At 36.8% G+C, this 14,502-nt stretch overlaps 1 protein-coding gene across 1 annotated transcript in view; it reads right to left on the bottom strand.

Annotated features, from left to right (window-relative positions):
• cftr (CF transmembrane conductance regulator) overlaps nucleotides 1-13,978 on the bottom strand; it is a 33,767-nt gene extending 19,789 nt beyond the window's left edge. Inside the window, exons 1-13 of the mRNA XM_046865119.1 lie at nucleotides 13,520-13,978; nucleotides 13,203-13,313; nucleotides 12,027-12,138; nucleotides 11,229-11,444; nucleotides 11,005-11,094; nucleotides 9,946-10,109; nucleotides 9,383-9,508; nucleotides 8,960-9,206; nucleotides 8,461-8,553; nucleotides 7,440-7,613; nucleotides 7,067-7,258; nucleotides 3,372-3,466; nucleotides 2,546-2,632 (exon numbers count right to left, since the gene is read on the bottom strand). Of these exons, the coding sequence (XP_046721075.1) occupies nucleotides 2,546-2,632; nucleotides 3,372-3,466; nucleotides 7,067-7,258; nucleotides 7,440-7,613; nucleotides 8,461-8,553; nucleotides 8,960-9,206; nucleotides 9,383-9,508; nucleotides 9,946-10,109; nucleotides 11,005-11,094; nucleotides 11,229-11,444; nucleotides 12,027-12,138; nucleotides 13,203-13,313; nucleotides 13,520-13,572 (1,760 nt within the window). The 5' untranslated portion in view covers nucleotides 13,573-13,978. The remainder of the gene's footprint in view (nucleotides 1-2,545; nucleotides 2,633-3,371; nucleotides 3,467-7,066; nucleotides 7,259-7,439; nucleotides 7,614-8,460; nucleotides 8,554-8,959; nucleotides 9,207-9,382; nucleotides 9,509-9,945; nucleotides 10,110-11,004; nucleotides 11,095-11,228; nucleotides 11,445-12,026; nucleotides 12,139-13,202; nucleotides 13,314-13,519) is intronic.
• Between the last annotated feature and the right edge of the window lie 524 nt (nucleotides 13,979-14,502).

The raw sequence follows: 14,502 nt of genomic DNA, 5'->3' as shown, positions 1-14,502 counted from the left end.
TGGATGGGGTTTAAATTAAATCTCTGCTTCGTTTATATCTATACATATGAGAGGAGTCTCGGTTTTAATCTCTTTATTCTCAAAATTGCATATGAGCATCTTACTGAAATAAAAGACATAGAGGGCAGATGCATAATGATAAGAGGTAGAGTTGAGGGCACCTTTATCACTATTCTTAATGTCTGTTCCCCCTCAGAAAGTAAATGTTTTTTTTTCTTTTAAGACTTTGATAGTCCTAATAGCATCTGAATCAAAGGCATTTTTATTGGCGGGGGGATTTTAATGTTTTATTAGACCCTAAATTAGATTCTTTGAATTCTTCCGCTCAACTAGTAAGCCTACTGAGGAAACAGATACATTTTAACGTTAAAAGAAATATATTTGGTTGATGTACGGAGAGACTTCCATCCAGGACAAAGAGACTTTATATATTATTTGAAACCAAATACATCCTATTCAAGAATTGATTATTTTTTGTGTTTGGAAAAGACAAATTTAGAATAAAAAATTGCAACATAGGATTAACCAATATTTCTGATTATGCTTTAATATCACTTTTCCTAAATCTAGAGAATAAACCAAAATCCGAATGATAATGGATTAGTCCATCATGTAAAGAGGGTATTTGGGGAAAATTAATAGCTATAATGTCTAAAATAAATAATTGTAGGCTTGAAAAGCTTAAAATCATTTAGAATTGGAAAATAAAAAAGATCCTAGTAAAAATGTGTTCCAGTAAATAAAATTGATTAAGTTGGATTACATATATACACAAAAAATTGAGGAAAAAAATTATGTTTTTAAAGCAAAAATATAACGAGTCTGGGGGCAAAGCAATGAAGTTATAGGCCAAAAGGTTATGCAAACAACAGGCCGAAGCAAAAATAAAGAAGATACAAGACCCTATATCAAAACCCTATACTCAAACACAGACTGAAGATCCTGTTAAAATATATTCTTTTCTCACTCCTTTAAAACTCCCTTTGGTTGTCCTGAATATGGACTATAAGCTATTTGTCTCAATCCTGGCTAAAAGGCTTGACTTGATAATGCCGGATGTAATTAATTCTGATCGATCTGGTTTCATTCGGGGTAGGCAAACGCAAAATGACATATGTCGGACTCTCCATATTGTCAATCATATCCAAGATTCTAATTTACAGGCTGTCCTCCTAAGCCTTGATGCCGAGAAGACTTTTGACTCAGTAAGTAGTTTTTTTTTCTTACGAGTACTCTCAAAATTCAATTTCGATGAAAAATTTTATTAAAGTAATTTAAAACATATATTCGCGTTTGCTGATGACATTAATTTCTCTAAAGGAGCCAACGAGTCTTTGGTTGAACTTTGGGAAACATTACAAACTTTTGGATCTTTTTCAGGATTTAAATTTAATATTTTAAAAAGTATTGACCTTTAATTGAATTACCCGAACAACACCCCCCTCCCACCCAAGAAAAAAATAAAAAATAAATACAAAATTAAAAAAGGATTATTGCTTAAAATAGGATTATAAATATATGAAATACTCAGGAATAAATATCCCCAAGGTTATAAAAAAACTTTTAGAAATGCTCAATTACGCATCGAAACATGAAACCATTTACCGTTTTTCAACATGGGCTCTAGGCTACATTCAGTGAAGCAAAACATACTTCCAAGATTACTGTATTTATCTATTCCAGTCTTTACCTGTTACCTTGTCCAAAAAGCAATTCTTGGCGTTGGATAAACTGATTTCCAGATTCATATGGCATGGCAAGAAACCAAGAGTAAAATATAAAAACCCTGCAGTTGAGTAAAGAAAAAGGAGGGGTGGCCAATTCATGTTTGCAAAAATAATTCTGGGCAGCACAGTTGAGATTAACAGTCGGTTGGTGCAATCCAGAATATCAAGCAAGATGGAAAGAGATTGGTTGTTTTAACGAGATTCTATTCAAGCGGTCATTGCAGGTGAAAATTTAATAAAAGGATAAAAAAATTGGTTCAAGATTATTAAGGACTATAACCTAAAGAACTCGGTGAATGTATTGAAATAAAGGGTGAATATGATGCTGATTTTGAACCAAATACTTTAGAAAACGCTTTAGAATATGAGCTAAGAAAAGGGGTCACTGCCTACTGTTCAATCATAGATAAAGGACAATTATTAGATTTCAATTCTCTTAAAAAATTATTCAATCTAGAATTTTAAGGATTTTTTCAGATATCTTGAGATCCGACAACATTCCTATAAAAAAATTTAAATAGGGACTAAAGGAGACCCAAACAAGGGTGTTAGAGTTAAAATATTCTCCTTAACTTACAAATTTGAACCAATGTCCAAATCTATTACTAAATTATATAGAGCATTGGTGGATTTACAAGGAGATTCATATCAGTAAATTAAGGAGAGATGGGTTAAAGAAAGTGTTTTTTTTCATCTATAGTATTGTCCCCTGAGAAGATATACTATTGCTATTTCATATTAGGGTTAACTCATGAACCAACTACCATAATCACTACATACTGTGGTAATGTGATAGTTTTCATATTTGATATACATACTTGTCAAATATCTCTTTCTCTGTAGCAATATCCAAATGTGTGAAGGGTGCATCAAGCAGGTAGGTATCAGCATCTCTGTACACAGCCCTAAATGATTAAAACAAAACATAAGTTTCGGCACCGGTCCTTGGGTTAATTGGTACCGGGCTACACAGAAAGAATACATAACTTACATTATTTCCGTTTTATTTATCTGATTCTGAACGATGTTTTATTTTGGAAAATTACCAGATTCTCTCCTCCACATCTGTCTATGACTCACTTTTGAAGCATGTCAAGATGCTTCCCTCGGTCACAAGTCTGACCTTCATCCGCTACCTTTTTTAAAGGGGATGCGCATAATACATTACCGCTAAATTGAAACTCCCAAGCGAGCAAAATGAACAAAAATCAACACAGTGGATTCACGTTTATTATTATATTTAGAAAATACCAGTTTTATGCCGTTCGTATCATTTATTTTGTTGTATTTATCCACCACACCTTAATGGCCGGTCCGACATTAAACCGGTCTGTGGCACAAAAAGGTTGGTGACCTTTGCTTTTTGTTTAAAGAATAATCTGTTTGTTTTCTAAACAGCTTTTGGATCCCCTTGGTTCAAATAGTTCACCCACTCATTCTAATTACTCTTAGAATAGAAATATTAAAATAAATATTTGAATTATTAAGTTAAAAAATTCTTGAAAAAATTCTCAATAAACTGTATCAGATCAAATCTATATACTAAGAGGGTCTTTGTAGAACTTGTATGTTGCTGTAATAAATGTTTTTTTCTTTGCAGATATATTCTAAAATATAAGATATTTTCCTCATCTGAGCATGTACCTAGCTAGGGCGACCCGTGCTTTCTGTCCCCCACTCAGGTTCAGACCCCCCTCGGCCAAAGGTGTCCTATCCTTCTCAGGAAGAGCAGCCAGGTCCTAAAGATCAAAGCACAGTAGAAAGCACTATTTATTTCTTTTCATTAGATCATAGTCCTTAACACAAATAATCTCATTATTAGTTCTGAAAGCTGAGAAAAGGAGACTGGGAAAGATGAAAAGATTCATGCTGCAAAAGACCACTTGATATATTTGAATTGGGTGCAATATATCATTTACAGACATCACACACAATGAGGCAAGATTCTTATACACATCGAAGACTCAGCTTTATTTAATATTATATGAATATTATATGGAAATTGTCCTGGCACATTATACTTCTCAGCAGATACAGCAATATTGTCACAATTTACATAATTTATCATTTATCTTACCTCCTCCTTGACACCTTTTGTCCAGTTTTGGGGCATCAGAGAGAAAGAAATATATCATATGTTGTTAAAAAGCTTCATTATAACAATGACCTGTCTGGTTAGATTAGTATTTTTGCTGTAGTTTAGGAGGAAACTTATGATATGATATACGAGGCATATAATGTGCCCAAAACCTTATGTGACCGTAAAAGTTCATTGAAGTCAGCGGTGAGAAAAATTGAATTGAGTAAATGGATGTTTTTTTATAGGATAAGGAAGCAACAAACATTTTATGAGGCTGTCAACACAAGATCTTAAATGTATAGACAGAGCTTTTAGTCTAGCACTGTGAGAATGCTATGACATGGATTCCCTCTGCTTAGCATACAGAGAAGCCAAGTTTCTTTAGAAATCTGTTAAAATGAAGACAATATTGTAGTCACTGTAAACACAATAGCTCTGTTAAAAAAGTGTTAATAACAGGAACGCGTTAATATTGCACTCATCAGAGGATAACCGACCCCACTTTTCTTAAAGAAAACTTTTCCTGTCATTTTTTACAGCAAATCTGATTGGTCAATCAATTATTATTGATTTACTACTATATTGTTTGGATAAGCAACAGCTTAGTCAGAGGAACCTGTATGACAAATGCACCATATAATCGACACCTAATAATAAACAAACACAAAAGCTTTTTTCAGTTTGCTAAAAAAAAATGTATATTGCATTTATGGAAGGAGTCTCGAATGTCACTACTTCACAATAGTCAGTAGAGTCATGAAAGAGTCTTTAGAACAAAGAACTCTGATCTTTCTGCTTTCCTAATAACATGACATATTTTATGTTCTTATTAACAGTGTTCAGTTGGTAATGGAAAATGCTACAGTATGATTAAGTAATACCAGGGACTAACTAACTAACAAATTACAATTTTTGTAAAGTATTAATCTGTATGAAGAATAAAACACCTCATCAGTGATTATTTTCCTGTAACAGTAGGGCTATAACATTCATGTTTAATTCTCTACATATCTAAACAGCACTTGCACTGAAACAAAACTACGATAGTGTTATTTAACTAAAATCCATTAGTTCTATTGTGCATATACAGTGTATATATTAGGCTTTTTCTTGGCCCAGAATTTCTTTAAGAGCTCTGTGTATTAGTATATGTCTGTTATGAGATAAATGTAAATAGTTAAAGAGAACATAGACAATTATAGTGACAAGCCTAATTAATTATATTATCAGGAAAAAAAAGTTTTTTCTAAGGAATATTTTTTTGTGATTCTCAAATAGAGTTTGATGTGAGATAAGCACCTTATTGAGCACAGAGTGTGACTATGCAGTCTATGAAGCGTTTCAGAGCTGTGAGCTTCTTTTCACAGGAGACTCGATTAAACTGGGCTCTGTCACTCAACAAGGTTTTGGCTGCATATGATTGGCTGTTTTGGTATCAAGAGATTGCAGTTAAAGGGGTGAGCCGTATTGAGTAATATGACACAGTAACGCAGCATTGTATCTAACAAAGATTCTCAGTTCGACTGCCAGCTGAAAATTCCAAGTGGCATGAGATTAGCGAGACAACAAGTGAGAGACAGACAGAGAGTAAAGGCTTTTTTCAATTTTCTAACCAAATAGTGCATCCAGAAAGTATTCACAGAGCTTCACTTTTTCCACATTTTGTTATGTTACAGCCTTATTCCAAAATTGATTAAATATATTATTTACCTCAACATTCTACAAACAATACCCCATAATGACAATGTGAAAGATGTTTGAAATCTTTGCAAATGTATTACAAATACAAAACAAAATAAAATCACATAACTAAGTTTTCACAGCCTTTGCCATTACACTCAAAATTGAGCTCAGGTGCATCCTGTTTCCACTGATCATCTTTGAGATGTTTCTACAACTTGACTAGAGTCCACCTGTGGTAAATTCAGTTGATTGGACATGATTTGGAAAAGTACACACCTGCATGTCCGAGCACAAACCAAGCCATGAAGTCCAAGGAATTGTCTATAGACCTCCAAGACGGGATTGTATCGAGGCACAGATCTGGGTACAGAAAGATTTCTGCAGCATTGTAGGTCCCAATGAGCACAGTGGCCTCCAGCATCCGTAAATGGGAGAATTTTGGACTCTTCCTAGAGTGGGCCACCTGCTAAACTCAGCAATCGGGAGAGAAGGGCCTTAGTCAGGGAGGTGACCAAGAACTCAATGGTCACTCTGAAGAGCTCCAGTGTTTCTCTGTAGAGAGAGGAGAACCTTCTACAGAACAACCATCTTTGAACCACTCCACCAGTCACGCCTATATGGTAGAGCGGCCAGATGGAAGCCGCTCCTCAGTAAAAGGCACATGACAGCCCACGTGGCGTTTTAAAATAAGACACCTGAAGGCCATGAGAAACATAATAAAACTTTTTGACCTGAATTCCAAGCGTCCAGGGATTGCTCCTCAAGTGACAAATACCATCCCTACACTGAAACATGGTGGTGGCAGCATCATGCTGTGTCGATGTTTTTTAGCGAAAAAAACTGGAAGACTAGTCATGATCGAGGGAAAGATGAATGCAGCAATGTATAGAGACATCCTTGATGAAAACTTGCTCCAGAGCACTCTGGACCTGACTGGGCGATGGTTCATCTTCCAACAGGACAATAACCCTAAGCACACAGCCAAGATAACAAAGGACTGGCTACGGGACAACTCTGTAAATGTCCTTAAGTGGCCCAGCCAGAGCCCAGATTGAACCAGATTGAACATCTCTGGGGAGATCTGAAAATGGCGGTGCACTAACACTTCCCATCCAACGTGATGGATTTTAAGACATTTTGCAAAGAAGAATGGGAGAAACTGCCCCGAAACAGCTGTGCCAAGCTTGTAGCATCACACTCAAAAAGACTTTAGGATGTAATTGGGGCTAATAATGCTTCAACAAAGTGTTGAGCAAATCCTATAAATACTTATGTACGTGATTTTTTTTATTTTTTATTTGTAATAAATTTGCAAAGATCTCCAACAAAAATCTTTCACGTTTGTCATTATGGGGTATTGTTTGTAAAAACTGTGAGGAAAAATAATGAATTTAATCTATTTTGGAATAAAGCTGTAACGTAAAATGTGGAAAAAGTGAAGCGCTGTGAATACTTTCCAGATGCACTGTACAAAAAGAGAATTACAAGCAGGGATAACATAGACACAGGGAAGAATATATAAAAAAGAGTGAGAGTAAGTGAAATAGATCAAATTAAGTGAGTTAGATAAAATTACCTCCTCCAGCTGGCATGCTTTAACTACTCTGCTATAGCGGTATTCTGCATAGGTCAGCCCGAACAGGATGTTCTCTCGGATGGTGCCAGGCATGATCCAGGCAGTCTGGGAGGAGTACGAGACACGGCTACTGTGTCGGATTTTTCCTGAGGAAGGGACCAACTCTCCCAGGATGGTCATTAACAAGGAGCTCTACCCATAAAGGAGATTGAATAGTACAGGTCAGATATGGAGAGCTTTTATTGGTCACCTCAGTCAGCTGAGTACTCATAAATTAGCTGTAGTGTTTCGGTCTCCACATAAAGCATTTAGTGTCTCAGTATAGTATATATATTTGTATTATTATTGTTTTTTTTAAAGCATGTAATCCTACCTTTCCAGATCCCGTTGATCCAGCCACTGCCAACATTTCACCCTTTTCTAGGTGCAAGCTAATATTCCTAAGCACAGGTGTTACATAGAGGTTGGTGAAGAAGAGTCCATCTCCATTTGGATAACCGTTTGCTTTGCTCTCTTGCTTTATCTTCTCAAAGAGCTCACCAATACCCTGCCGTAAAAAAGAGTCTCATAAACACAGCACACCCCTATACTATTACATGTCCCATAGTATCCTTGTGATTATTATAATGCGGTCCACAAATTAAACAGATGACTTTAACTGTAAGACCAGCTAATTTTTTTTTAATAGGGTGTTAATAGGAGTCAACAGAATCCCACAGAATAGCATGTCATGCCCAGGATAGGCAATTAATTTTTAATAAGTTAAAGCTTTAATACCAACCAGTGACTAAATCATATGCTCATCTGACCAATTATTTGTTATACCAACTGTAAAAAAAGATCATGCAAAATACATGGTTTGTTATAGTTATGGTAGATCAGATGGTTTATCTTATTTTTATTGTCACTGGCCAGAAGAAACATCCTACAAAGGAGCACAAGAGGTTTCTACAGTTGCTCTGCACATTTTCACTGAAACACAAGAGTTGAAAAGTACACTGGAATAGAGAAGTGGGTGTGACTCTGGTTTAATCATTGACTTCTGTCAGGCTTTGTTGGATAGTAGCTTTAAATGGGGTGAGACAACAGCTGACAAAAGGGCACAGGCTATTAACTGCCTCTTCCCACCATTTAAACCAAGTTTCAGTGAGTGCCTGCTCACTCTGCTAGCAGGCAGAGAGTCTGAGAATTAGATCCCCCACCATTCACACTGTCATTCAACCAGAAGTTATTTTCACTACAAAAGAATGTGTAAAATAAGTACAATTTTTTCATAAATGATAGATTTTCCCATTAAACTCCACCCACAAAAAGCATCAGAATCCGGGCCCTCATATGATACGCAAAATGTTAGTGTCTTTACATTTTCAGAAAGAGTTTACTGAAATGATTACCTCATCCCAGGAAGCTGTGATGTTTTCGAGTTCCAAGTCTGTAATGCTGAGGTCATACTCCATCAGTTTGTATTCTTCCTTGCTGAGAAAGTCCTAAAAGCCACAATGGATAAAATAAAGAACTGTGAATACATTTTGAGGTACATATTTGGATACAGTCTGAGATAGAAACGGTTACCTTGGGCCCTGTTTCAGGACAGTACAAACAGTTATACAATGATACAAAGAATCCGCCATGCTGTGCAATTTGAAACAGTGCTGAACCACAGCACAGCAATTCATGTCTTTTGGGTTAGAGAGTTGTGGTGTGAATAACAGCACCCGGTTCAAGCACTTTTAAAAATGTATTGTTTTAGACAGCTTCATTCTGTCTTTAAACCGCTACAGAAATCCTAATACAGTAGCAATTCATTTTAGGCTTAAACTATAAAGTAAGAAGTGCATTGAGAATAATATATATATATATATATATATATATATATATACAAAAATTCCATACCTCAATTTTCCAAATAAGCCTGATGGTGTCGTACCACATCTGGATAGAAGCAGGCAGTTGGCGAGTGATGGTCATGCGTAGCACCATGCAGTATGAGAGAGTAGTGAAGATTCGTCGCACTGTGATGCCCGTGGTAAGGGCTTGAGGCACTACTGCTGCAGTGATCACCCATATAGCAGAGAAGAAGTAGGCAGAGCTGTAAAAATAGCGCAGAGAGCCGATCTTCCGGGTCAGCTGGACCTCATCTCTGAAAGCAGTTGAATGAATGCATAAAAAAAAATTATTCGAATTTACATACAAACTCACTTAATAAATACTTAGTAAAATATGAAAGCTAGCATCCAGCATTTTTTAAATTCCAATAAATAGTTTTTTTGTAACATAGGAAATTTTGGCCAGAGATTTTGGTCAATTTTATCTTACTGTCTGATATTCTTGATGATGGTCTCCATGATCTCCTCCCAGCCATAGGCTTTCACTGAGTGCAGGTTCTCCATTATTTCCGAGGTCAGGGCAAGACGCTTATTAGTAAGTAGTACTCTTTGTGCTCTTGTTTGAAAATACAAAAAGCGAGAATACTTTCAGAATGAAAAGGGTCAATGGTTTTTCTTTCTCTTTTTTTTTTTTTGGTCATCTGGCTAAGCACAAAAATTTAACCTGAAAGAAAACTTCACATGGGAAATACAGATGTGATTGTAAATACAGGAAGCATGCTGTCTGAATTGAGCATAGCTGAAAAGTTGCCAGCTCCAGCTCTTCCCAGCTATGTTTACATTTCTCAAAAGCACAAGGCAAACCAAGGTCCTGATTAGAGCGCAAAATCTGAGCTACCTGTTCTAACTCATCAAAAAAACCCAACCAGCATCAGACTCGAGTGGAATGTGGTTTTGGGTAGGAGTGATATAATGAGATAGAATGAAAAAAATTTACAAATCCAAAACCGCATATCTATGTGGTACTACAAATATGAGTAGGTAAATACTTACTTGTAAGGTCCCATTTTATGGGAAAGACAGGCCTGGATGACTCCCAGTAAGGAGATTGCAGCCAGGGCACAGAAGCTGTTGAATTCTATGAGCTCCCAAATGAATCCCACACACAGGATGCACTGCAATGGAGAAATCCATACAAAGTGGGCCATGCCCAGGCTCTGTACAACACATACAGCTTCTGATTAATTTTCAGCATACTGGGAGGTACCCATAGTAGGGTGAATACATTGTCTCTGGCATAGGTAAAAAAAAAAAGAAAAAGAAGAAAAAAAAAGAAGGGGGATAGATTCATAGGATGCGTTCAAATTGAGATTAAATGTTTCTGATCAACTTAAGGAGTGAAATAAATAAATGGAGACTATTATGTAATATAGTTCCTTGTCCTTTTTAATAAAATTAGTATGCACATAATAGCCTATGACGCAAACTAACAGGTTCAGCAGTCAAATTCTATAATGTGCAAATGGCAGAGAATATTATGAACAAAGAAAAAAACATCTGCGGCTTTGTTCTAATTTTTGGCTGCTAAGAATGAATTTTTGGCTGTTATTTAACAGTTAGACAGTCAAAGGACAGGCCTGAGTGGTTGCTAACAAGAGAAAAAATCTCAAATCCACAAAAATGACACTCTAATCAAATGTAATACATTAAAAGAATGGTGTGGTATTTGCTTTCCCTCACAACCAAAAAAAACACCCAGAATTTGTGTATGTCCTCTAAGACAAAACGTTTCACACCCACCACATTTAATACCGGTGATAATTGACTCAGAGAACTTGCAAAGTGTATCAAAATTCATCACCCTGGCTCAACTTTCCCGAAGGGTTCTAAAGTTCAACCTTCTTGGCTTTAGTTTCTCAAACACCACAGCAAAATCTGATATAAAATGCTTTATCTACTATATTTACTTTCACATAAAAAGCAGCTTTATAGGTGCTAGCATTTGTGTAAGTTGTTGATTGTGATAAAATCCACCAAATATCGGTTTTATGAGGAACAAGTTCCTTCAGTTTATAACCTACATAAACAGAAAAAAGTGCTCCTTGTACTTGCCTGATCAAACTTGCCCAGGTTGGCTGACATCAGGCTGACCAGCTGTCCTGTACTGATTTTGTCTAACACTCTGCTGGATAGCTTTAATGTCTTAGAACCACGAAAAAAGAAAAGAAAATCTTGATTATTTAAATAAACAGCATGCTTACATAATAACAATGAGCCAGCAAGTCCTAAATACAAATGCTTATTGATATTAAACATTTGAGCTTACTGCAACACACCTTTTTATAAATTAAGCTGAAAAGGGCAATGCGGATCTGCATGCCCAGGTGGTGCAGTCCAAACATGGCAGGCTGCAGCAGGAGGAAGCGGGTGATAAACAGTAGGCCTAGGCCAAAGGCCAAAAAGTAGCCCTGTTCTCGCTCTGGCTCATGGTAGGGGTCGAAAGAGGCAATGATTCGGCCCAGGAGTTGCGGCTGCACAGTTTTTGTGACTTCCTGTGCAAGAAATGCAGAAAGGTGAGACTAATGCCAGCTTGAATCCACATAATGATCTAATTCTCATTATGCACAACAGAAACTCGTATTGTGCTAACTAACCACAAAATCCTCCTACAATAAACAATGACAATATAACACAAACACTGAATAACACGAATGGCATTTCTAGTGAATACCTACCTAGTGAATAATACAATTCTAGTGAATAATCTACCTATTTTACACACATATTATTACCTGCCTAACAGTATATATATATATATATATATATATATATATATATATATATATATATATATATATATATATATATTGTATTTTTGCACAAATCTTGTTACATAAGCAATGATACAGAAGGATCACCCCATTGAAAATTATTTTACACACATGAGCAGAGTCACACTTGACCATGAGCTGCTCCATCAATAACCCGACCATTGATGGAAGCACAAGCTAGCATCCATAATATGCATTTAAATTCAGACTTCATGTCATTTTTGTGCAAACGAAAGACAGAGATTTACATAACATGTAAAATGAAGTACACATTTGCACATAATTAGACATTTAGACACTTACCCCAAAATAAAGGAGCACTCCAAATAAAATGAAAGGTCGAATGAAGCATCGGGAAAGTGCTCGGAGGAGGCTTGGTTTTTTCTTTGCAGTTATAACTTCTCTGTCCCATTCTCTGTGTATGGAGATACCGGAAGCCCAAAAGGTTTAGTTAAATAGCTCTTTACATCCTCCTATCCACTGTTAAAATAGTGGTGTCCACATTGTTCAGGACTATCTTATATAACCACGGCGATTGTGCCCACTTATTAAACCAGGCAATAAGCCCTTTACAAACAGGAGACTGCTCCAAGCTTTTCAGTGGAGAAAAAGTTCAAATTCCCAAAAGACATATGTGTTTCAGGACTTAAAAATACTGTGCACCATCTATCACCCTCTAGGTGCTTGGCACCTTAAAAGGTCATGTTTGATGCCCGTTAAATTGGCAACCAAACCCAAGCAAACATATTGTTGGCTATGTGAATCACTGCATTCAATGGGGTTTTACTGGAAGCAGCAAGGTGGCATTTACCCTGTTACCCTGAAACACCGCAGTAATACTTTTACTCAAGAGGCTGACATTTAAACCTTTAGACTTCTGGCAGACAATAGGAAATGAAGTGATATGTCCTGTTAGCAGCCTTTCAAGCTGTAAATTTTGCCATGTTTAAGTTTTGAGTCTGTCATTCATTCCATCACTAAATAGACCTAAGGATACAAACAGCACTAAAGGCTGCATGACATTTTTTAATAAAACCCGAAAAAGCCATTAATAGAATTAGTGTCTTAATAGAAATTTCTAAACAAAAAAGCCCACTTTTCTGATTACTTTTCTTTTCCAAAAACACATTTTTTATTCAGCACAAATGGTAACCCCAGCTCAGAACCAAACCAGAACCTCTGGCAATGTTCTTTGAAGCAAACTTCAAAGCCACTAACCACTAACCCTCAGAGGTAACGGTGATACACAAGAACCAGTAACTGTTCTGATACAGTTTTGTTCTTCTAACTGTTATGTTTGTTTGTACCATTAAATCCCAATTTGGTCCTGTTCACCTGTGCTAAGTTGTAGTTTACTTAAATAAATGTTTGGACATGAAAAGGGTTGGATATGATTCACAATCGACGTTATGTGCTTTTGGAAATCTCTCACTTTCAAGCAAGCAGAGCATGCAGAGGCAGTGTGTTGAGAATACAAACTTTTCCAGACGTTCTGCAAGCACGTCTGCAGCGTCCTGCGATGCAGCCTGGTACACATCTGATGGCTTCAGTTTTTCCCTAAAACCTTTTTGCATAATAGGGCTTGTCCACCTGCATACAGTCAGAAGAGTTGGTTATTAACAAATAAACTAGTTTAAATGGCATCATTATTCAAATCAGCTCAGCTGCACAATGCAGTGAGGTTTTTTTTTTTACACACTATTAAGTAATTTATCAGTTACACAGAAAGCACAGATGGAAATGCCAAATAAATGCACAGTTCAGTCTCTTAAAAGAGAGAATCACATGAACCTTACCAGAAAAAGTATCTCGAAAGAAAGCCGGCATCATCCACAGGTGATTTCTGCATCCTAAAAGAAACCTCCGGGAGCACCTCCGCTAATCATGGAAGTTGCGTCGCTTGTACATGAGGAATAACCATAAAGCACTTCAGCACTTTTCGGATTCAGCCCCTTCAGAGAGAGCTTTTTTTTCTCGCGTGCGCTGGTTTTGGCGAACCGGAGTATTCAGTGCGCGCGCGGATCGCGTCTGGCGATTACACTGAGAAGGTTCGAGGGCGCGCGCGTGTCCTTCTGTCACAGCGCAGGGGCGAGTGAGGGCTTCACACCACTGCAGCTCTCAGATACAGATCGCACGGACATGTCACTCCTACACGGACAGGTTTTTAAAGAGATGGCCATTGTTTAAAAAAGGAGGGGGGGAGCTGATTAAATTGTGGGAAAACCGGTAGGCAAACACTTGTATCGTTCACGTCTAAATCATACTGACCTGAGAGAAAATCATTCACTCTCATGCATGTAAATGCATTCTTAAATTCTGTACAAAACCATAAGGGATGGAATTTATTTAGGTGGAAAAGTTCTTTAAAAAAGTACAAGGCACTTTTCTGATTATATTTGCAATCTTCATATGTATGATTTTTTAAATCATACATATTTTTTTTAACTCAGATTAGCTTAGTTGATGATACAAGGCAAGGTGTTCCGTTTGGTGCTCTGAAAATAAAAGTTGAAATGTGTGAAAATGTTAAAGCATGATTTCATGCATTTTTCATTTAATCCTTCATTTTTTATTAAGTGCTTCCAGGGTCAATGAGGATCCAGAACAGATCATTTATACCATGGGAATGAAGTGCATAGGAACACACCCTAGATGCGATGAAAGTCCATTTACTGCTATGCATTTGGGAATTGGGAGGAAACCAGAGAACCCAGATGAAACTCACATGGACAACATGAGCACTTGTGAAGCATGCTGACACTAGTCCAAGATTAGATAG

This window comes from Silurus meridionalis, chromosome 13 (assembly GCF_014805685.1).
Source record: "Silurus meridionalis isolate SWU-2019-XX chromosome 13, ASM1480568v1, whole genome shotgun sequence".
NCBI lineage: Eukaryota > Metazoa > Chordata > Actinopteri > Siluriformes > Siluridae > Silurus > Silurus meridionalis.
This window is presented reverse-complemented; position numbering and strand designations above follow the sequence as displayed.